Here is a 21,237-nt window from a genome sequence, read left to right as displayed (position 1 = left end):
GTGAAGAAGCGTTTCCAAAATGATACTCAGTTTCTCATGTGGCCGTACAGAAAGCTGTGATGTCACTGAGACCTCACTATTACATTAATTAACTTATATAGACTTCTTAAACATTGCCCCTCGTGTTTGAAGTGCATGCAATGTCATTAACGTTTTTAAATAATGCATTCTGAGCAAACTGGAAATTGTATTGTGGTATTACAGTGCTTACTATACTCAGAAGTATCCTCCAGAATCTGGAGAGTGAAATTAATGCACCCTACGAGCTGTACATGATTGATTCTTTTCTGACCATCAGACGTTATCAGTGTCTCAAAGAAAGCCACATGTTAAATAAGTGCAACCTTTTTTCACTGTCAAAATGCATGTTCTTCCAGCCCTTCTTACCTACTCCTCAGAATTATTAGCAAGATGAATACTGGCGGATTGTTGTGTGGCTTGTAGAATTGTCTTTTAAGTCTTTTTGTATTGGACGCAAGTGCGGATGTCACTTCAAAACCAAGTCACTTCAAAACCAAACCAAGTAGTCAAAAAGAAATCCATTAAGTGTGAGCAGATGAGGCAACACTTCTAGTTCAGAATGTCCCTCAGCTGAAAGCGGCTGAAAGTTGGAAGGATGTTAAGACTAAGGATCATCTCCTTTCCCTGTTCCTATGCTTTCTGCCTATTTCTAGTACTGGACTGGGTGGACCAGCCTTTCCGGTCTCATTTGTAACATCTTGAATGTAACAGATGGGAATTTGGAGCCTATGCTCCAGCTTGCTTTACTTGCATTTGGATTTTTGCTTTCTCCCATTTACCTGCCTACTCACTTTCTTAGTTTCTCCAGAAGATGGTTTAGTGAAGCCTATTAAAAATAAATTGATAAAAAACTGGATTTCTCACAGCAGTACATCTACAAGAAGTACAGGTGCACAGAACGTATCTCCAGCGACTGGGGTACTTTAAATGGGTGACAGACAGCTTTGTAATTAGCACAGTCCCTGGAACTTGTATGCAGATGCATGTACTGCATTGAACAGGCTGCCCAGGGAGGTGGTGGAGTCACCGTCCCTGGAAATAATCAAGAAGTGTTCAGATATTGTAGTGAGGAACATGTGTTAGTGGGAAGTATTGGTGAGAGCTGGATGGTCGGACTGGTTGGTCTTAGAAATCTCTTCCAACTTTAGTGATTCTATTCTATGGTCTCTTTTGCAAGAGGTGATTTTTATGCACCAACAGCTAACGTGCTAGGTTTAGATACTATGAATAACAATATCTAAAATTGCTCATTTTTAGTATGGGATTTAGTTGCATTATAAGTGCCAGTAATACTATGCATGCTTAACAAAACTGAACACAGTGCATCTATGCAATGCAATTATAGAAATATGAATTGTTGATAAGATCTTGAAGGTTTGATTTCTTTCTCTTGTGTTTTTGTTTTTGCTCAGAGGAATGCAGTAGCATGGATAGTTGATGGCGAATTTGGAGCAGACGACTTCAGTTTAACTTAATTAGTCGTATTTTAAATGGCTTGGGATTTGGTGCAAACAAACATGATTGATAGCTGGACAGACATGCTCGTCATGAAAAAAGAACCATTTCTGAAGCCCGGTTGGGGCCAAACATTTACCACCTTGCTTCATAGTAACCAGTCAAGATGAAGCACGTCGTTAGAACGTTGTTGGACACCGTGTTGAAATTACCCCCCCATCGGTTGTGAAGAACTGTGCTACATTCAGGCTAACCATTGAACTCAGTATATATTTTTCCCTCCTGCCTTTTTGTCTGGCAGGCTACTGTTCTTGTTGCTCTTCTGTGTAATGAAGTTTAAATGCTTGTTTGGAACACTTTATTTAAGAGTTTAGAAGGCTTGATAGAAAGAGTGCTTTAGTCTGAAGAGTATACATTGGATAGGAAAGTATTTCCTTCTCTTGTTTCTCAAATCTCTCCGCCTTACTTAGCTTGAGATCTTTGCAGCTTGGTTCATGGATTCTAGCCTTGCCCGTTGCGCAGTATATATAAATTGAGATAAACCAATGAACTATGTCAAAAGCACTCTCAGTATCACATTTGACAAAAAGTTTTGTACTTTTCACATAGCTCGTTGCCCTGCAAAAGGGGTTAACAGCACAATTTTTTAAAAATAAATTATTTATAGGATTAAAATGACTTCATTTGTATACATTTGGAATTCAACCAATGCAAGAAGGAATGTGGAATGTGCTATCACTGATGCTCTTCCAGAGTGTCTTGACACCCAATCAAAAGCAGTGGCTGGAAGGAGCTTTACTTAGGCAGCGAAGCTTGTTTCAGAAGGGAAGCTCACTGTCCGTATGAAAAGATAAATTGTATTATTTAGGGAAACAAAGAAGTGTTCAGAGCACGCCAGGAGATTAAGAGCTTAAACAAGACAAGGTCTTTTTTTTGTTTGTTTTAATTATAGAAATATATGCAACAGTACTGATAAAAGGTAAACTAAACCTCAACAGAAGGATGTGCTGAATCCTTTCTTTGCAAAGTCAACCTTTTGTAGAAGTAATTAACATTCAAATGGTAGATAACTTGTTTTGCAATGGAAAACTTTCTTTATTGTTTGGTAAACAAAGATGTTTAGACTTTGAGAATATACTTCTGAGTTTGTAGGCTTAAAAGTCTCTCCCGGACCTTGTTGCAAGCTGGTGCTGTGAACACGTTAATGCTTTTCCTAACAGTTCCACTTACGTGCCATGTTTAGCAAAAAGAGACATCTATAATTGAAGCTTTCTTTTTTTTCTAATAAACAGATGGCCTGGCATCTCTATGGTTCTGCACTACACACAAATCCCTTGTGGGATGGCACTGGATTCCCTTTCCCACCTTGGGTAGAAAGGTAGCGTTGGTGGTGCTCTGCAGTAAGGAGGGAGCAGGAGAGGTCATGCCACCAAGGACGATGTGAATGGAAGTGTGAACTTGCAAGATCCACAGTAATCTAGTGACATTAGACATGTGTGGAAGAAGGGTGAGGGAAGGTTTGCCTGAGTTCCTGGGAAGAGCAGCGTAGCCAGTTTGATGAATGGGAATGTGCTGCTTGACATAAATAGTCCTTTTGTTTTCTTCTCAAGAAAAATATAGTGAAGTTCAGCAGGTCAGATTTTTCCTTTAGTTTCCAGTATTTGGGTGGGTTGGCTTGTTGGTTGTTGTTTTTTCCTTGCCCCGTGTGTAATCTGCTAGGCCATTTAAGGTTCTGATAGTCCTGTTGAAACCAGTTTTGAATCTGACATACTCACATTCAGTATCTCCAAAATGAAGTAGGAGCTTAACATTCTTCAGTTTAGTTCATTTGTCTTAAGGTGAATGGCTGAGATAGTAATTACCATTCCCACACATTCTGGGAAGTGTGTGTGTGTAAACTGAAGACTACAAATCAGTTCCTCTCTTGTTTTAGAGGAGCTGTTTCTGTTGCTAGTTGGACAGCATGAGATTAGTCAGCCTTGCTCCTGTGGCACTCGTGTTGCAGGGGAATGGAATATTTCCCTAAGGTCAATTTCTAGTAAACCGAACTTCTGGTTTAAAAAAACACACCCCACACACACACCAAAAACAGTGTTTTACATCTTCAAAACATGGTATAATTCATAAGCGATGTCAGCATGTGAATCTTTAGAGGTTTTCCCTGTTTTGTCATACTCTGATTTTTAAATGAAGTGTTACTTAGAGTAAAGAGGAGGGAGAACAGTTCTGGTTTGGATGTCTCATGCAACAGTCTGGCACTACTTGCTTGCTTACCTCATGCTCATTGGACATCAGTGGGAACTTCAGGCAGGTGTTGAAGGCTGGATCAAAGTCTCAAGTTTAGACTGGAAGTCTCACATGCATTTCAAAAGGCATTTTTCATGTGGCTAGCAGTACTTAAACCAAAGTGAGACTCCTTACTTGGTACAAGCTATGTGTGGGTACGTACGAGCTGATTTCTTTCTACTGCAATGCATTGTAAATAAAAATTGGTACCTAGTACTACTTCCAAAATCTGACCTCTTCTGGAATAGGTATGTACCTCTAAAGAACGCCGCAGGTGTTTAGAAGGAAGGTAGGGACAAACGTGTTCTGATATCTCTGCTTTCATTTAGTTTTGTGGCACAACTATGCAACATAAAGGCTCCTTTGTTGTACAGATGGCATTCTTTTCCATGTCAGTCCCACCATATTGCATAGATGTCTGCTTATACCAGGTGGTGTGCGGAGGTGAGAGTAATGTTTGTTTTACCACAGTACTTGGTCCCACAGTGAAGTTACACTACAGATCCAGTGGCAGTGGGAACCAGTCTAACCTGGCAATTAAAGAGAAACCCAGACTGTTTCTAACACGTCACGTATTCACAGTGTGTCAGTTGAAAAGTACCAATACTTTTTGTGCACAGATGATAACGTGAGACTACGAGGGGTGGGACGGGGGAAAAGAAACAAGCTTGCTCATTTGCAACACATCTATTTCCATGTGCTTAAAAATGTTTGTAGGCTGGAGTCAGGCTGGAGCAACCACACACCTGCAATAAACACTGTGTATGTGATGAACAGGCCTATGATTTTAGAGAGGAAAATACTGTGAGTGCACTATTCTAATTTCCTTTGGTAAGCTCTCAGCTTAAAGCTTTTGCAGCAGCTGCCACAGGTAACTGTCAAGGCAGATCTTTTAAACAACAACAAAAAAAGAGGAAAAAAGCTGAAGCGTTTTATTATCTGAATTGCTCGTTAGCTGTTCAGGTAAGTAACTTTCAAGGCACAATGGAGCACAAAAGGGAAAACAAGCAGTGATGGTAGATTGGTCCTCATTTGGGTGGGTTGGGTAGTGGGGGGACGGGACACCTTTGTTTCAAGTTCTCCTTATTTTCTCAAGTCCTTCAACTTTAAAGTTGACTTCATTGTTATGATTAGAGCAAAGGTGCAAGCTAGAAAGCTCTCCTGATCTTGCCAGTTACTTCTCATCTTGGCTTCAAACAGGTAATGTTGAATACAACTCGGTATGCTTGGGAGTTTGTGTCTAGTTGTGTCTCCTTACACTGATAAGCAGCGCTCCCATCCAGAATCAGCTACGAAGGCTTCCATAGTAGGAAACAAGGACTCTTACAATTAGCTGTAGTTTGAAGGGGAAACGTAGACCCACATGGAGAGGTAGAGAAAGAGGAATGAAGATTGAAAAGCTGGATTTACTGACAAACTACTGTAACTCAAGGGGGAGGAGGAAAAAATGCACTTTCAATAGTTTGTCCATATTTTTTTAGCTACAAAACACACCCGTATTTGCTTAAACGGTTTTCTTGTTGCTGTTGTTTTCTTTGAGACAATTGAGGAACATCCTTCCCATAAATAGCTCACCTTCCTTTTTACCTCCTCCTGTCTTTTCCACGTTGGCTGGAGACAGTTTTCAGCCGCCATACTTAATTTTGAAAACCGTTCCTTTCAAAGCTACATTGAAAGGACTCCTCAGCTCCGACACTTTCTTAAACAGGGTGGACTGAATTGAAGCGTGCAGTGTTGAACTGCTGCTGCGGTAGCTGCCTCTAGTCATTGAAATGAACCGTAGGCGAGTTTCTTTGTTTGTCGATCCAGGTTATCTGGATTCAATGAAGAGTCCGTGAGAGTGTTCTTCCCATCTGGTATGAATGTGTGCGTGCGTGTGTGTTCCACATACAGACATAGAACCGAATGTCCTAGATACCTGTCACGTTTTACTGCATACCTTGAGTCGTGCGTATGTGAAGCGTCCTCCGACCTGAAGGTTTTGGTTAATATCAGTATATTTTTATAAATTGCAAATTCGTCGTGCCCCACCTTTTTCTTAAGCATCTTTCATCGTTAGGGTCTATGTGCTAGACTTGAATCTTTAACATTTTTAGGCACAGATGGAAAAAGTTATTGGCTCCTCGAAAACATATGGGACAAAATGGATCCTCAAAGCATGTATGTACTTACAAACCAAGCTGTAGAGATCAAGAAAAGAACTCTATTGTTGATCTCAAGATTTCTAAGTTGTCAAGGTTTATATGGAGTTGTGGTGGAACTAGTTAACACTTAGAGCTTTTGGTATGTAATGACAATTTGCTATGGACTGATATTAAATGTTTCAAAGGATTGCGTTCTTAAACTTTCTGGATTTTTTTTTGTTACTCTCCTCGGATTATATTAAGTAGTTAAAATTTCTTTGCTATATTACATTAAAAACATAAGAACTTTGGGTCTCGTATTTATTTTCACTTGGTTTACTAATTATTTACAGAACACCGTTTTAACTTTTTTATGTTAGAAACGTGTAGTATTTTAAACATATCTTTACAAATGGTTGGATTGGAACTACATCCGCTTCTGATTTGTTTTTATTAGGATTTTTAAAAAAACAAACAAACAAACAATACACTTTTTCCATGTTGGTGCGCAGCACTTAACAGAAATGTTTGTATTCCCTTTCTTTCAATTCAATAAACAGAATAAATAACTGGAATGAATAGTTCTTAGTTTCCTAAACTTCACTTACGTGTCTGTCACTGGGATGTTGGTTTCTTGACAGGAGAGCTCACTGGTGGCAGTTCAGCTGAAGATGAATGCTCTCGCTGCTGTGTGCGGCTCTCTGGTTTTTGATGCTTGGCTCTAATCTCCCCCCACCTTTTCCTTCTCACTGTGCACTGAAGCAGTTCAGCATGCTGCTCACCTGCAGCCCATCCTGTACTTATTGTTGTTGAACGGCTGCTCTTAGAATGCTCTCATCCAGCCTCATCCTTAATGTTGGAGCCTGCTTAGGTATCAAATCAGGTTGCTGACCATATCCCATCTATACCTACAGTTCTTTTCCACATTAGGAAGGTGCTCTTAAAGTACTTCTGTTTCTTGCTTAGACTTCTCTTACCAACTGCACATCAGGGAAATCTTACCTGAAGTTGACTTAAGCAGGTTTTGTGGCTCTTAAACCCACGCCTGTTGCCTTTTTTTCCTTCCACCTAACCCTGCATTCTTGTTTCTCCTCCTACCTTGCAGGATGAAGCTGAGGTGCCATTTTGCTCTGTATGTACTGGTACCACAGACAGAGTTGTTCAGCTAAGCTGAACTATCTTAGAGGTTAAGCTGTGCCTTAAATGCAGCTGCAAACAGAACGAACATGCCTTATCCCTTTCCAGGCACTTGTTTTTGCTGCTTCCCTGGGGTACGAGTGTTTAAGCTCTCTGCTCCGCACACAGAGATGGCAGCCTCAGTTGCTGCCTCCTCTTGAAAGAAAAACCCCTGTCTATATAATACATGTATATATAGAATGCTCCGAAGATTAACCACCAAGGCTTGTACATGCCTAGTTGTTTTGCCACCACCTCTAGTATCATTACCGTAATATCCTTATAGGCAAAAAAAATCTTTAATTAGCATTTGTACAAAATGCTACGGAGTTTCTTGTAAAGCCAAGAATTAGAACAAAGCCATACCAACACCAAACAGGTAAAGATATATGCTTTTATGGGGTAATCAGAGTTTCAGGTTGATAGTTAACCCCCATATATTGGATGGTTATTAGGGCTACCACGCATCCTATTAATTCCACTGCTTACTACATTGTTACCGTAATACAGGACTGCTTTAGAATAAGACTTAATTAGGGTAAGAAGGTAGGGGCATTCATTAATAGAACAAGCTAAGTAGTCAACAGCCCACAACCATACCAGTGAACTAGGGAAAAACGTACTATCTGACTTTTAATTAATCCCTCTCTCTTCAATGAACCATATTTTCAGTCGACAGTTTGAGTACTACCACAGTATCAAAGCTAACTCGTTATATTATAGACTGTGGGTAAGGAAAAGAGCTTAATAGCCTTCTTCAAGTGCTACAGTGCTTGTAAGTTATGGTCATTGGACTCTGCTACTTTCACAGCTATTATAAAAAGTCATTTTAGAAAAACAATCGGGGGATTTATTAAAAAAAATAAGTTTGCATTCATAGAAAGTGTACCTTGTCTCATATGGGACAACATCCATAACTGTTCTTGTTGTGGTTAGTGATTCATTTTTGAGGAGGCAGGTAGTGAAGAATGCACTGTTACACTCCTCATGTATCGAGGCACATCCTACCCCCTTTTTCTTTTGTAGGTATTGATCTTTTCCCTCACTCTTCCTTTCCTGCCCCCATCTCAGAAGAAACACTCCACTAGATAGAGGGGAACAGGAGCTTGGTTTCCACCTGTCATAAACTGAGGGCCAAACTTAGCCCAGAACAAACACTGAATGCAAGTTAGATACAGAAATTGAGCTTTAGTGTTGTCTTTTTTCTGCCTGACCACAACCAACCAAGCAACCAACCCAAACCCAAGCTGTTGCACACAGATTAAGGCCAATACACTCTAACTGTAGCCGTACAAGAAAGAATGACAAGTTCTTAAGGCTCGTGAACTTTAGGACTGAATTACACACCCACGTTTTTGAAATACTGCACTTAACATGTATGCTTCCAGAAAACCTTTTTATGCGTATACAAAAAGACCAAAGACAGCTGTTGGATAGTGAGGGTACAGACTCAGCTTTATGTACATAACACTGATGTAAGAGCTGCACAAAAAGAATTTAAACTTTGTGTCTTTGTAGCAGAATCAGAACTGGGAGAAGAACTGGGTTATGGTTTACCAGACCATCTCCTCTAGCTAGATGAGTTTGTGATTCACCTGGATTTGGCTACAGCAGGTTTTACAGAGCAGCCATGGCCTCTGGATTGCCTTGTGTTCTGTTTCTAATGTTTACTTGATGCAGAAGGCCATGATGTAATTCAATGACAAAACAACAGCTGAAGGGGAAAATCGAGTGTTACTTGTTTTACAGGTGTTACATTTATCTGTAGCAATACAAGTTCTTCACTCATACACACAGGTGTCACAAAGCAACCTTAATCCCTCCAAACAAAACACTTCTTACAGGTTTGGGGTGGGAGGAGAGGGATGGGAAGTGAGGAAAAGCATAACTTCTTTTTCCAGCTAAAAGGTAATGGAACAAAAGAAAGTGACACAAAGATGTGCTGGTGCTCCGCTTTGCAATCTGTGGTCCTAGGGATGCTTCAACCTAGGCTCTACTCAGACAGCTTAACAGCCAGAGGCACATCCTGCCACCTCCCAGTAAGCAGCAGACATCAGACTTGCACTTACATTTGTTCTAGAACCGGTACTACCGTCTGCCTGAGCTGTTCAATATGTTCCCATCTCATCGTTTTATTCCTGTAAGTTTTGTAAGCAAGGATTTCACCTCATAATAGCAGCAGCTACAGCACTTTGAGTTATTAAAAAAGAAAAAAAGAACAAAAACCGATACACAAATCCAATGTCTTTTGAAAATATTTTATGTTAAAAATACAGGAAAATATTTCTTGTTCAAAGAAGAAAAATATACTGCATGATGCCACTGGTCTAGGTATGTTCGGGAGGTGTCTGTGGCTCCACAACCAGTCACTGGAGTGATGACCCAATTTGGCAGCTAATGGTTCTTTTTCAGCTTCTCAATCATTTATCAAAGCCAGAATCATACTGTGATAAAACAGAAAACAGGAGACCAGCGTATTACTGAAGCACATGCAGGTAGGAATAGTACTTGATTCTGTAATAGAAAGTCAAGGCAGCTACAGTACTTGCTTTATTTATGAAGGACTGCAGTAGAAGAACAGCAGTTCTTCTCTCTGATAGGAGGAAACCCCATCACAGAACACATCAGGTTTTAACTTAACCTGATGAATTTTGTTTTCTCAAACACAGCTAATAAAATAAACTCGGTCCAACTCTAAACAGGCCACTTACTCTAAGTGCTAAAATCATGTAAATCCTTATGTCGCATTTATCGTTGTTTTGAGATTAAGAACTAGTCTGACTTTTCAAGTGATGTTTGATCAGAAGGAATAAAGGCATACGATACACTTGCAGCTGGCAGTCAAAATATATCACTGAAGCTTAGCAGGATGCAAGAAGATAAGACAATTACAAACATCAGCAATTACACGAGCAGAGTAGAGGAGATAAAAATAGCTGGCAGACAATTCCTTTGTTCTCTGGGAGCAATTTTTGAAACTAACCTGTAAAGGTACATGAAGAAACAGAGCAGATGAAAGCCTAGCTTGATCATAGCTTCTTTCATGTGTGATTTCAGTTGTCCTCGGTTATGGATCTCTGTGGGATCAAATACCCCCATGTTTCCACTTGGCACCATAATGAATCTGAAAGAAAAAAAAAAACCACCAAGAACAGAAAAGTAGAGTTGTTAAAGCACTAGGGAGTATCAGGGAATGAGAGAGGAAGGCTTTGCACAGAAGGGACTTTCATCCAAAGTGCTGTTTTGCAGTTAAGCAAAAGGGAGCTCTAATTTCTATTTTGGTCTCAGGATATTGCACATAATTCTGGCATTACGATCCACAAAGAACTGGAGGATTAATAGTATTAAAGCATTGGCCCAGCTTCCTCTGTACAAGTGGGAGAGTTTCCAGTTATATCCAATGCCAGTGCGTTTTCATTGCTGTTTGTGATTACTCAGTGTTGGGAAGAAAGCACCTATCCATGGTGGACAGATGTATTAAATGAAAGAGACTGGGGGGAAAGAAAAAACAAATTAAATGCCTTAGTTACAAAAAAACCCAAAATGTATGCAGGTCATCACAGATTCCAGTAGTCAAAACAAGATAAGGCAAAGGATCTGCGTATTATTTCTGTTTTTGGTACAACTGTGCTGCGTTATCTCAGCAAAGACACAGCTTTCCTGTGGCCTGCAGGTTGAAAGACTGAGAAGAACTGGAGAGCTTCAGTACTGCTGTCTGAATCCATGTAAGGACACAAAGTGAGTGAAACAAAGTTGAACATAAGCTAAAGGAAGAATAAAGCAGCAAAATAAACATTTGTGTCCTGTTGGAATTCAAGAAACAGCACGTTTACTTCCCATAAGCATTTCTTGAGAGAACAAATGCAAGCACTGGGAAATTTTCACTCCAGCTAAGCCCAGTCTAGAACAGTATTGCCACCATTTCACCTACATCTCACAAAGGTTTTACCTTTCTAGGAAAACACTCTTTCTACACTCCAATTTAACTCCTGGTTTTAGACCTGGAGCAAAAGCACCATCTGTGAACAGCACACTTTTAGTTTTTCTTTATATGCTTGAAGAATGACAACAACAGAACCTCCTTAGAACACTCTCCCACATATTACAACAGTCACTTAATAGGAGGCACTTAGATAAAGCACAGACTTCTTCAGTGTCAACACTGTTATTTGGATTGGTGTCCTCATTCTGGAGTAGAATAATTTAAGCCTTTCTGCATTCATGTGCAGCAGCATTTACTCCAGAAATTACTTCTTGAAATACTGTAACATACAGAGAAGATTCAAACACACCCACCTGGTGCTGGAAGTTTGCAGCTCTTGGTAACAGGTTTAGACTTCATCTGTTCCCACTTGATCCTAGCTTAGTCATTGACACCCCCTCCTTTTACTGTGTTCAAACTATTTTACAATCCGCTGTTTTTATGACTACTGTAGTATTTGTCCTTTAAACAACTGAGGCAAACTTAAGTCTTACCCCAAGTCATCAGATTCCCTTTCTAATACTAAACATACTTGTTTTCAATCAAGCTGCAGCACCTTCACTATGGATGAGACCATCCAGGCTGTTAGTGTGGATGAAAGCCCTCAATCCTTAGAAAGAAGGCAGGATTAACAATAGAGGTCTAACTAACATTTTGACATGCTCTATCAGGATAGGCAAAGTATCAGAATCACAGAATGGCTTGGGCTGAAAGGCATCTTAAGGATCATGAATCTCCAACAACCCCACCACAGGCAGGGCAACCAACCTCCACATTTAGTACTAGACCATGCTGCCCAGGGCCCCATCTAACCTGGCCTTGAACACCTCCAGGGATGGGGCATCCACAACATCTCTGGGCAGCCTGTTCCAGCACCTCATCACTCTCATAGTAATGAACTTCCCCTGATGTCCAACCTAAATCTTCCCTACTTCACCTTAAAACCCTTTCCCCTTGTCCTGCTGTTATCAACCCTTTCAAAGAGTTGAGTCCCCTCCTGTTTATAGGCTCCCTTCAGGAACTAAAGGCTGCAATGAGGTCACCCTGCAGCCTTCTTTTCTCCAGGATGAACAAGCTCAGCTCCCTCAGCCTGTCTTTGTAGGGGAGGTGCTCCAGCCCTCTGATCATCTTTGTGGCCCTCCTCACGTTGTCATATTCATTTAATAAATGTATTGCACATCTAGAATAAGGAAATAAACCTGGACTTTAGGGTATTGTGAATGACAAATATCAGAGCTGGCAATTCAAAACGACAGCATTCAAAGCTTTCTGCCTGAAGTGTGGAAATAGCGATCCCTGCATCATTAGCTTGCTGAATTCTGACAGGCCAGGATGAGAAAACAAGAGGCTACTTTACACATCAGGGTAAGCGAAAAGTAGCAAAGGGGAAAGTAGTGTAAGAAATCTTCTCAAATTCAAAGAAAATGCATTCAGGCTCTAGTGTCTCTGTAGAAACAAGCTATCCTAAAAGAAACACAGTAATATGCTCAGCAGCAGATACCAAAGGGAACATCAGTCATTTGGTGCAACAGCATTGCACAAGCATACAGCTGTACACACAGGTGGCCAAACAAAACTTTCTCCACGTGGGCCTTTAAGCAACACTCAGCAATTAACCACAAAGCAAGTGAGAAACATTTGAAATCTTTCCTAGAAGCCTTTTGCAGAAAAGACATAATTACGGAGTTAGAGTACCACAGAACAATCAGGATAACAAGAACGAAATCTTCTCTTTCATGAGAGCTACAAAACCCTGTGTTTTATTGAACCAACAACCCAAACTGCCCCTGCAAACAGTCAGTCCCAGCAGGTGTGTGGAAACAAGAATTACAACTAACTTTTTAAGCCCTACACTTTTGGTCTGTTAACTGCCTGCAGCACAGGGACTGATTTGCCAAAAACCCATATACAGTTTCATCAACATAAACACCCCTTAGGACTCAATTCTCTGCACATCAAGTGATATCACTCTGATGTCATTGTATCACTATGATACAGAATAGAACACGTTTGAACCAACAAGCCCAACGTTGCCACATGCAGAGCTCTACTGGGAAGCAAACCATTCCAAAGCAGCAGACAGCTCAGCGTGCAAAGACCTGTACCACTGACAGCTGTCATAAAGAGACCAATCTGGAAACCTTTCCAAGCACAGGAGGCATAATGGTGGACTCCAAAATTCTATTAGATAAAGCAAACGAGGAGAAGAAAATGAACTATACACAAAGTTGGATGCTGGGGATAACCAGCTGGATGATTTTATAGCCACCAGCCAGGCCATGTACTTTTGTGCTGATATCATAGGTACAGAATGAAAGACAGTAGCAACTGTGCCTGCAGCAGTACTTCATAACCCCAGTTAACATGCTGTTACATCCTACAAACTTAGGAACTGTTCACAAATCACGATTTGTCAATCTTGATTTAGAATCTGTTAATTAGAAAGAATGCAAACAAAGGCCAAAAGCTTCATGTGCTTTACTCTGCTGTGTTTCTTCCAGTATTAAATGCAAAGAGAGGTGAGCCTTGTTAGTTAGATCTGTGGAGACTGTTAAGTGCTCAAGAATGAGACTGAAACATTTCATTAACACATACTACCTTCATGCTAGCCTTAAAGATGAACTACTAAGAGTGAATGAAAAGCACACAAAACCCTTTGTACTTACCGATATATATTCCATGTTGCTATTGGCAAATTAAGGAGGAAGATGAACCAGTGCAATGAAATAAGCATTAATACCGTGACAGCAGCATGGCCGATCAGCTCAGGGATGACCCACTGTAAAAAAAATAAAGAAAAAGGTGGAAAATTAAGTTATGTGGACAAACGTAAATTGCTTTCTGAAATAAAGACCTGCATCATTCAATTCTAACCATATCAAACTGGGAAAACTCACAGAGGCATGTGATTTCATCACAGTGTGGGGAAATTCATACCTTCAATCAGATTCCACATGAGTAAGCCAGAAATCATGCCCTAAGGTACTAAAAGAGAGGTTCTATATTTAACACAGTGAGTTCTAGAATGAAACACTGCAGCCTTTCAATCACATCTATACTACATAAACATGAAAGAAGAAAGCATGCAGTGCTGATATGAAATCACTGCAGAGAACACTTGATGCAGGAATGAAAGAAGCAGATAACTAAAATCTACAAGCACAGGACACACAAACAGCTTCAGGTGTGGTATGAATAAGAACGTGAACCAATATGAAAACAGACAAGGGTAAACTGGGTCAGCCCCTAGGAAGAACACATTTTTGGCTTCAGAATATCCTACAGTGTTCTCTTGTGTTTAGAAAATACCCTTTAAATCAAAGCAAACAGACACGTGGGAAGGTTGCACTGATTTAGCAAAACAGTTTCAAGTGGATTTGATTAAAACTGTACTTTTCTTTTTAATCCCAGCAAAACTCTCTACTGTTCAGGAGGTCTGGAACTATACACAAGTGTCAAAGAAAGCTGCTGTAAGGATCCCTGCGTTCAGCCACAAGCAGACATCACTACTGAATGGCACATGCACACAGAGGAAAGCTGGAAAGCCCTCTGATGTGTAAAGTTCAAGTGCCATGAATGCAGAATTGCAGCCCACCTCCGAGCTCTGACAGCCAGCAGAACAGCCTCTGGGGACTAACTTACTGACAGATGGGGACCTGACAAAGACAGGAGACTGAAACAAAGGATAAACGCTTTGAAAAAGTATTGCCAGTCCAGGTTGTTCAGATATACACCAGCTTTTGTTATTTGCGATGTGGAGATGACAGCTAGCTTTGTTAAACCCCACTAAACGCAAAGAATAATCATTTACTTTATTGAGTTTTGAACAGCAAGATCTCGCGTTAATGTAGTCGCATTCCAAATCTGATAGCGTAATTATCTGAAGTTAGCGATAAGGAACAACTGTGCCGTAAGTCAGAATACTCAGTCATTCAAAGGACAGGTTCAAGCTGGATATCAGCAATGGGTTCTGCCCTGGAGGGCAGTGGGCCCAGCCCCAGTGCTGGAGTTCAAGGGGCGTTTGAGCACTGCTCCCAGACAGAGGGTTGGGATTTTGGGTGGTGCCGCGTGGAGCTGTGTTGGACTCGGCAATCCTTATGAGTCCCTTTCAGCTCGGGATATTCGATGATCCTACGTTTCCATGCAGGACGCTGGGGAGAGCGCTGTGCCCTCGGTGCAGATTGCCCTTCTGCAGCGGATCTGCCCCAGGCACATTTCCATCAGCCCTGCTCAGCCCTCCTTGCGGCAGAGGGTTAGGCCTCGCTTCGCTATCAGCCTAAATGACTTTATGGCAGTTTTCCACCGGTACCTATTGGACAAAGTTCAGCTCGACGCCGAAAGCCGAGCAGGGAGGCAAACCCGACCATTTCAGCACTAAAATCTGGGAGCACGAGGGGCAGAACGGGGAGCGCACCCCGCCCCGCCGGGCGCCCTCCACAGCCGCACACCGCCACAGCGCCACTGTGTCCTGAGTTCCAGGAGCTTAGGGCCCCACTCAGCAGCCCCCTCCTCCCGGGCCTCTCCCCGCCGCAATGCCGGGCCCGAGCCTCCCGCAGCCCCTCGCAAACCTCCTCCACAGAGCCCAGCCTCCGTCGGGCGCGACCCCAAACCCACGCGGCGCGGCCCCGACCCGACCGCAGAAGGATACGAAGTACACGGAAAGGAAGATGAGCGCGCAGCAGTCGATCAGCGAGAAGATGAAGACCACCGACTCCATCCCGCCGACCTCCCGGCCGCCGTACGCCCCGCCCGGCTCCCGCAGGAGCCGCCCCGCCGCGCGGCACGCCGGGTAGAGGAGTCCTGCCGGCCCTGGGCGGGCGTTCCACGCGTGGCGGCGATGCGGAGCCGGCCGGGCTCGTTCGTGGACCTGCGGCTGAAGCAGCGCGTGAAGCAGGTCCGTGCGCGGCCTGTTCCCTGCGGGCCGCACCGGGCTGGGGGCTGAGGGCTGAGGGGAGAGGCCTTGTCTCGTCGTTGTACCGTCGGTTCTGGCTTCCTGCCGCCGTTCTGGCCTTAGGGTGGTGCTGAGCGAGAGAAGGAAAGGGAAAGGAAAGGAGAAAAGTCGCGGTTGCCTCCACGCTCCATCGATGAGGGGCAAACCGCGCTGCTCCCCGTGCTGCGGCCCGCCTGGCTCTGTGGAAGGTTCGCTGGCGGGCGGGTCGGCTCAGAGCTGCGCCCCGTCCCCGCCGTGACTGCCGAGCCTCAAGCAGCAGGTTCGGAGCAGCCGCTCTGGTGAAGTGAGTGATCAAGGTCTGACTGGCCTCCCAATGTGTCTCATTTCAGTACCTCGCGAGCAGCAAGTGCGGCCAGTATGTGGATATCGGGATCCTGGCCTCTGATCTGCAGAAAACCTACAGGTGAGCAGGGATCGGTGTCGTTGTGTTCCACGCTCAGGATATAAAACATATCATTTTGTATTTGTGTGCTGTCAGACTTCTAATCTTAACTCACCTTCTTTGTCAGTTGTTGAGGTTAATTGTTTTCCTCTGCTGATATATCAACTAACTTACATTGTTTCATGATGTTAGTTTTGTGATTCAACTGTTATTGAAGAACTGCAGATGCATTGCAGCATCCTCACCATACAGAGCTGGGAATGCAAGAGAAAATAGCACTTGGGTGCAGGCCAGTGAGGTGGCTGCAGGGTTCTGTAGGACTTCAAGCTTAAAGAGGGTCTTTAACACTGAAGGTGGTAAGGCACTGAGCAGGCTGCCCAATGGGGCTCTGAACACCTGATCTGCTGTAAGTGTCCCTGTTCATTGCAGGGGAATTGGACAAGGTGGCCTTTAAAGGTCCCTTCTAACTCTGTGGATACTGTGATCCTCACCTTGGATTTTTATGGGTCCTGGCATTTTGTTTTTCTTGTGTCAGCTATTATATAAGACTAAATAGAACGGTCTCTCCTGAAATGAAAGTAAAATGTTAATGATATTTGTTTGCAGTTAAGGATGCTCATTGGATCAGGTTTTCTTTCATTGACATGTTATTACATAGTCCAGTAAGGAACAATTGGGATGTCCTTTCCAGGGTCTAGTCCCATGTGCATGTATTACTGTCTAAATTAAAATAAGAAAATCAGTAGTGTTGCTGTGAAATAGAATCTGTTGTGCTCACCTGTGTATTTTGTCTCTCTATAGCTAAAGAAGGTTAAGTAATTTTTACTAAACATCCATTTAGAGACCAAGATATTCCAGTGTTCTTTTCATCCCAGTGATTGTCCTATTCTGGGCTTAAGAAAAAATACTTGTGAGTTCAGGCTGGTTCTTAATTAGAAGTTGTGTATAAGTTTGGCTGTCGACTTAAAACAACAAGATGTCATGCATTGTGTTGTTGTTTTTTTTCCAGTACTGAATATGGACGAAGAAAACGAAATGCTTTTAGAATACAAGTTGCAAAAGGTAGTACTGTCAGTGTTACGTCCACCGTGCCAGAGTTTTTGGTTATACTTTGGCTGTTCTGTTAACGTGTTTGAACTTTTTCTTCAGTGTTTGGAATAATCAGCAATGAAAAGAAAAAAGAAGATTTAACAGCTTTAGAAGCTGAACATTTGGCAAAAAGAGCAAGGCATGAACACAAGAGAAATGAGTAAGAAGAATTTTTACCATTTGATAACTGTAGCACTGCCCTTAATATTTAGCTCTTTAAAGCTTTCTGTCTCTGTATTATGAAGCTTTGGTAGTTCAGAGGTTATAGGCCAGCCCTTAATTTCCTCTAGGTTTGTCTTCCATGCATATGTTAAAGAGTAGATCATAATTTCTCTGCTGTAGTAAATGTATGGCCCTGAATTACTGGATAATCCTTGTGGCTTCCTGATAGTTTTCTATATGGTTAAGTTCCTTTCTTTTGTTTTGTTCTTAATCTTTAATGAGTGTTATATATATTATCTAAATCTGTGGGAGAAGGCTACAGGAGAAGCTATTCTGAGTAAATCACCACGAGCAGGAAGGTTGGCACTAAGATTCCTAACTCCTAAATTTATGCATGGTCTCATGGAAGATTGTGTTTTCTAACCTGTGATAAACATCAAGGATCTTAAGAGCAATTAAGACATTGTAATCAGAAGGACTAATGTAATTCAGCAGTGACTTACAGTAGCTTCCCTTGTGCTAGCCTTGGTGATTGTGAGGTTTCATGGTGAGCTGGGTCACATTGGTGCCACATCCCTGCCTATCTGTAGGACTGTCTTTCAGCCAGGATACCAGGTTGGTCTGGCTCATCGCTGCCATGGAAAGAATGTGTTTTTAGACTCTTCCCAGTAATAAATTTAGAACACAGTTTGTTTCCACTCCTATCCTGTGTTTCTTAATTGCAGGGAACAATGTTCTGAAAATCACATTTGTTCTGTTTTGCAAGTGTCCCTCAGTTTTTCTCTGATACATCACGTTTTTGTCTCCTTACCTTGTAAAGGACTACAGGAAGTTCCACAGAGGATTCAGAGGATGATGATTATCCAGAAGATTTAGTAAGTTGTATTAAATTATGATTGCTTGTATTTATGTAACACTGATTGTGTTTTGCAAAATGGCAGTGAAAGATTAAAAATAGAGCTAAAAAGTGGCCAATTTCCAGCAGTAAAAGAAAGTGATTCCCCACCACAGCTCTCTTGAAGAAAGTATGCTGGAGGCCCAGAAGAGTTGGCCATCAAATGATTGAAGTGATTGACAGAATTGACGCAGCTGACTATTACTGAAATGATAACTGTCAGCTAACTAATGGGTTGTCTGGGGGTAAATTGTAAAGGCTGTTACCTGTTCAACCAGAAGGTGTAGTTTTGTCTGCAGCCGTTTGAGTTGGAACAGAGTGGGATGGAAGGTATACGGTTACTTTTTCCAGTGAGGTTAATACTGACTGATGCTTATGGAATATGTTTCATTGGCCTCTTAATATATGTTACCCAAATTATAACCTGTTTATTTTCTTTTAAAATACATGAATTTGCAGTCTTCAAATCATATGAACAGTTCTCTGATGACCCTATACAAGAAAGGAAATCCTGATTCTGTTCCAGCCACTCCAAAAAATGAACCAATGGAAACCTCCACTCCTATGCAAACAGCACCTCAAACAAGCACCCATTCACCAGCATCTCAGGTTGAAACGCGCATCTCCAAAGGTGGCTGGTTCATCGATAAGACTCCAAGCGGGAAAGACTTTTTCATTGACCTTTCTGAGGATGGGGAAGGAGAAGAGAAGAAACCGATTTCTGAGGTATTGTATTTTACAAACCCAGTGTTATTTGGGTAGCAAGTATGGCTACAAATTCCTATGTCATTTAACAGGCTTCCAAAGATGGATACTATGACCAAAAGGACTGTCTGTCTTTGTGGATTTTTAAAGTTACTACTATTACAAATATACACGCTCTGTTAAATGTAGCAGAAATCTTAAATAGAAGGGAAGATTGGCTTGAGCCTAGTAGAATACAAACTTTTAGCTTGATTTTGAAAGAAGATGAGGCTTAGACTGTTGTTTTGTCACGTCAGAAGTGATTTTTGAATCTTCTGGCAAATTTTGGTCCAAAAGTTGATGACTTTCTTGTATAATTCTGGGGGAAGATGTAGTCCTTAGTAGTAGGGAGACCCCAAATTAGTGCCCCTACTGAAGGAAAGTTAAGCGGAACTTAATTGTTATTTATTCCATTTGCCAGTGACCAGTGTTATTAGTCACCAAGTATGTTCCTTGCTGTAGCCATAGCACGTGGCCTCCCTTGGTCAGTGGTTAGTTTCAGTGAGTTTGGAGAAGTTTTTTGAATGGATGAGGATTGGGGAAGCTGGAAGGCTTGGAAATGTATTGATGTATAATGCAATTAAAAATAGATGGTATCTCCTATCCAAACCTACTGCTTGCTTTGTGATTTTTCTCCATGTGTTTGGTTGGTTTTTTTGTTTGTTTGTTTGCTTTCCCCAAAAAACCCTTTGTTTAGCTTTTGGAAGCTCTATTTATTTGGAGGAAGCAACATTTAATTTTATTTTGTATTTTATTTTAATGAAGGAATAGTTGAGTTTACAGCTACCTTTTGATTAATAAAAGAAAAACAACAGAAGGCAAAATCTAAATCTAAATAATGTGTATGTTAAGCATCGTAGACATTGTGATGTTTTGGTCTTTGAAATATTTGCAGGAATTCACAGACTTGCTATATTATTCTGTTTTTATACACTAGAAATCAACAGAATTTTCTGTCTTGGAAAGTGAAAAAAAGAAGACAAAGGGTAAAAAAACAAAAAGGAAAAAAGAAGAATTTCCAGATGTAGATGAAGAAATTGAATCCATCTTACTTAAAGGGAAAGGTGAGAAGTTATTTTTGGCATGCTGCTGTAGACAGAGAGATGGTGGTAGGTGACCGTGGAACCCATTACCAGAAAACTATTACTTTTCTGATGTACAAAGAAGTGACCTAGAGTGTGTTGTTAATAGGCTTAGCCTTTATGTTGCACTAAAACATACTCCAGGCCTGTATGTGCTACTAAAAAGAATACTGTTCAATGTACTTAGCTAACTGTTGTGGCTGAGTTCTTTTGTTTTATATTAGTAACTTTGATTATGCTTCTCTGAATTTGCATGACTTTATTTTTTCTCCTGAACAGTTAAAAGTAAGGGACCAGAGCTGCACCGGCCATCAGTGAAGTTTGAGGATGTAGGAGGCAACGATGAAACTTTGAAGGTTAGTTTAAGTGTTGATTAAAACATCATATGAAAAATGAGAAGTCTATCAGAATTCATCTGTGTGGCACTAAGAGAAGTTGTTTATACCAACAGAGTTGCTGTTCTTTTTTTTTTTCCTTTGATCAATTTTTCTGAAAGCAGCCATTAATATAATAATACTGCATTAGTAAATCAAAGTTATTTTTGCTTTAGTCTGTGTATAATATTAACATTTTATAATACTATTCTATTTTTTTTCCATTTAAGTGGTGATCTCTCTTGTTCTTGTTAGGAAATATGCAAGATGCTGATACATGTTCGTCACCCTGAAGTCTATCTCCACTTAGGTGTGGTTCCACCTCGTGGTTTTCTTCTACATGGACCTCCAGGATGTGGAAAGACGCTACTTGCACAGGCAATTGCTGGGGTCAGATAGCTCTAAATTTAGCTTTTTCCTTTCTTAGTTATGTTTAGAAAGAGAAGAAATAAACCTCTTCTATCATAGAGTAGGTCTTTTCCTCGGTGTTATCTGTTTTCCTCTGCTTGTTCTCT

General features: G+C 41.4%; 3 protein-coding genes across 4 annotated transcripts in view; 2 read left to right on the top strand and 1 right to left on the bottom strand.

Annotated features, from left to right (window-relative positions):
• Nucleotides 1–2,778, top strand: part of WDR26 (WD repeat domain 26) — a 28,161-nt gene extending 25,383 nt beyond the window's left edge. Inside the window, exon 14 of the mRNA XM_072331832.1 lies at nt 1,434–2,778. Within this exon, the coding sequence (XP_072187933.1) occupies nt 1,434–1,459 (26 nt within the window). The 3' untranslated portion in view covers nt 1,460–2,778. The remainder of the gene's footprint in view (nt 1–1,433) is intronic.
• Nucleotides 2,779–6,195: 3,417 nt separating this feature from the next.
• Nucleotides 6,196–15,805, bottom strand: CNIH4 (cornichon family member 4). Its single transcript, XM_072331834.1, has 5 exons — nt 15,692–15,805; nt 14,855–14,923; nt 13,710–13,822; nt 10,045–10,185; nt 6,196–9,505 (listed from the first exon to the last, which is right to left on the bottom strand). The coding sequence occupies exons 1-5, from the start codon at nt 15,758–15,760 to the stop codon at nt 9,478–9,480; spliced, it is 420 nt and encodes a 139-aa protein (XP_072187935.1). The 5' UTR covers nt 15,761–15,805; the 3' UTR covers nt 6,196–9,477.
• NVL (nuclear VCP like) overlaps nt 15,788–21,237 on the top strand; it is a 27,347-nt gene continuing 21,897 nt past the window's right edge. The window contains exons 1-9 of one of the 2 annotated variants that reach the window (XM_072331831.1): nt 15,788–15,937; nt 16,324–16,397; nt 17,386–17,438; nt 17,526–17,625; nt 18,448–18,502; nt 18,982–19,248; nt 20,204–20,330; nt 20,628–20,704; nt 20,978–21,112. In XM_072331831.1, the coding sequence (XP_072187932.1) occupies nt 15,881–15,937; nt 16,324–16,397; nt 17,386–17,438; nt 17,526–17,625; nt 18,448–18,502; nt 18,982–19,248; nt 20,204–20,330; nt 20,628–20,704; nt 20,978–21,112 (945 nt within the window). In that variant the 5' untranslated portion in view covers nt 15,788–15,880. The remainder of the gene's footprint in view (nt 15,938–16,323; nt 16,398–17,385; nt 17,439–17,525; nt 17,626–18,447; nt 18,503–18,981; nt 19,249–20,203; nt 20,331–20,627; nt 20,705–20,977; nt 21,113–21,237) is intronic. The other variant, XM_072331830.1, reaches the window with a different exon arrangement.

The sequence above is a fragment of the Excalfactoria chinensis genome, chromosome 3, assembly GCF_039878825.1.
Source record: "Excalfactoria chinensis isolate bCotChi1 chromosome 3, bCotChi1.hap2, whole genome shotgun sequence".
Lineage (NCBI taxonomy): Eukaryota > Metazoa > Chordata > Aves > Galliformes > Phasianidae > Excalfactoria > Excalfactoria chinensis.
The sequence above is the reverse complement of the archived record's forward strand: the minus strand, read 5'-3'. Positions and strand labels throughout refer to the sequence as shown.

Coding starts and splice junctions, on each gene's coding strand:
- CNIH4 (XM_072331834.1), bottom strand. CDS start 15,760: ATGGAGTCGGTGGTCTTCATCTTCTCGCTGATCGACTGCTGCGCGCTC. Junction 10,186..13,709: donor GCAACATGGAATATATATCG/GTAAGTACAAAG, acceptor TTTTTCTTTCAG/ATTCATTATGGTGCCAAGTG. Junction 9,506..10,044: donor TTCTTCATGTACCTTTACAG/GTTAGTTTCAAA, acceptor GTTTTATCACAG/TATGATTCTGGCTTTGATAA.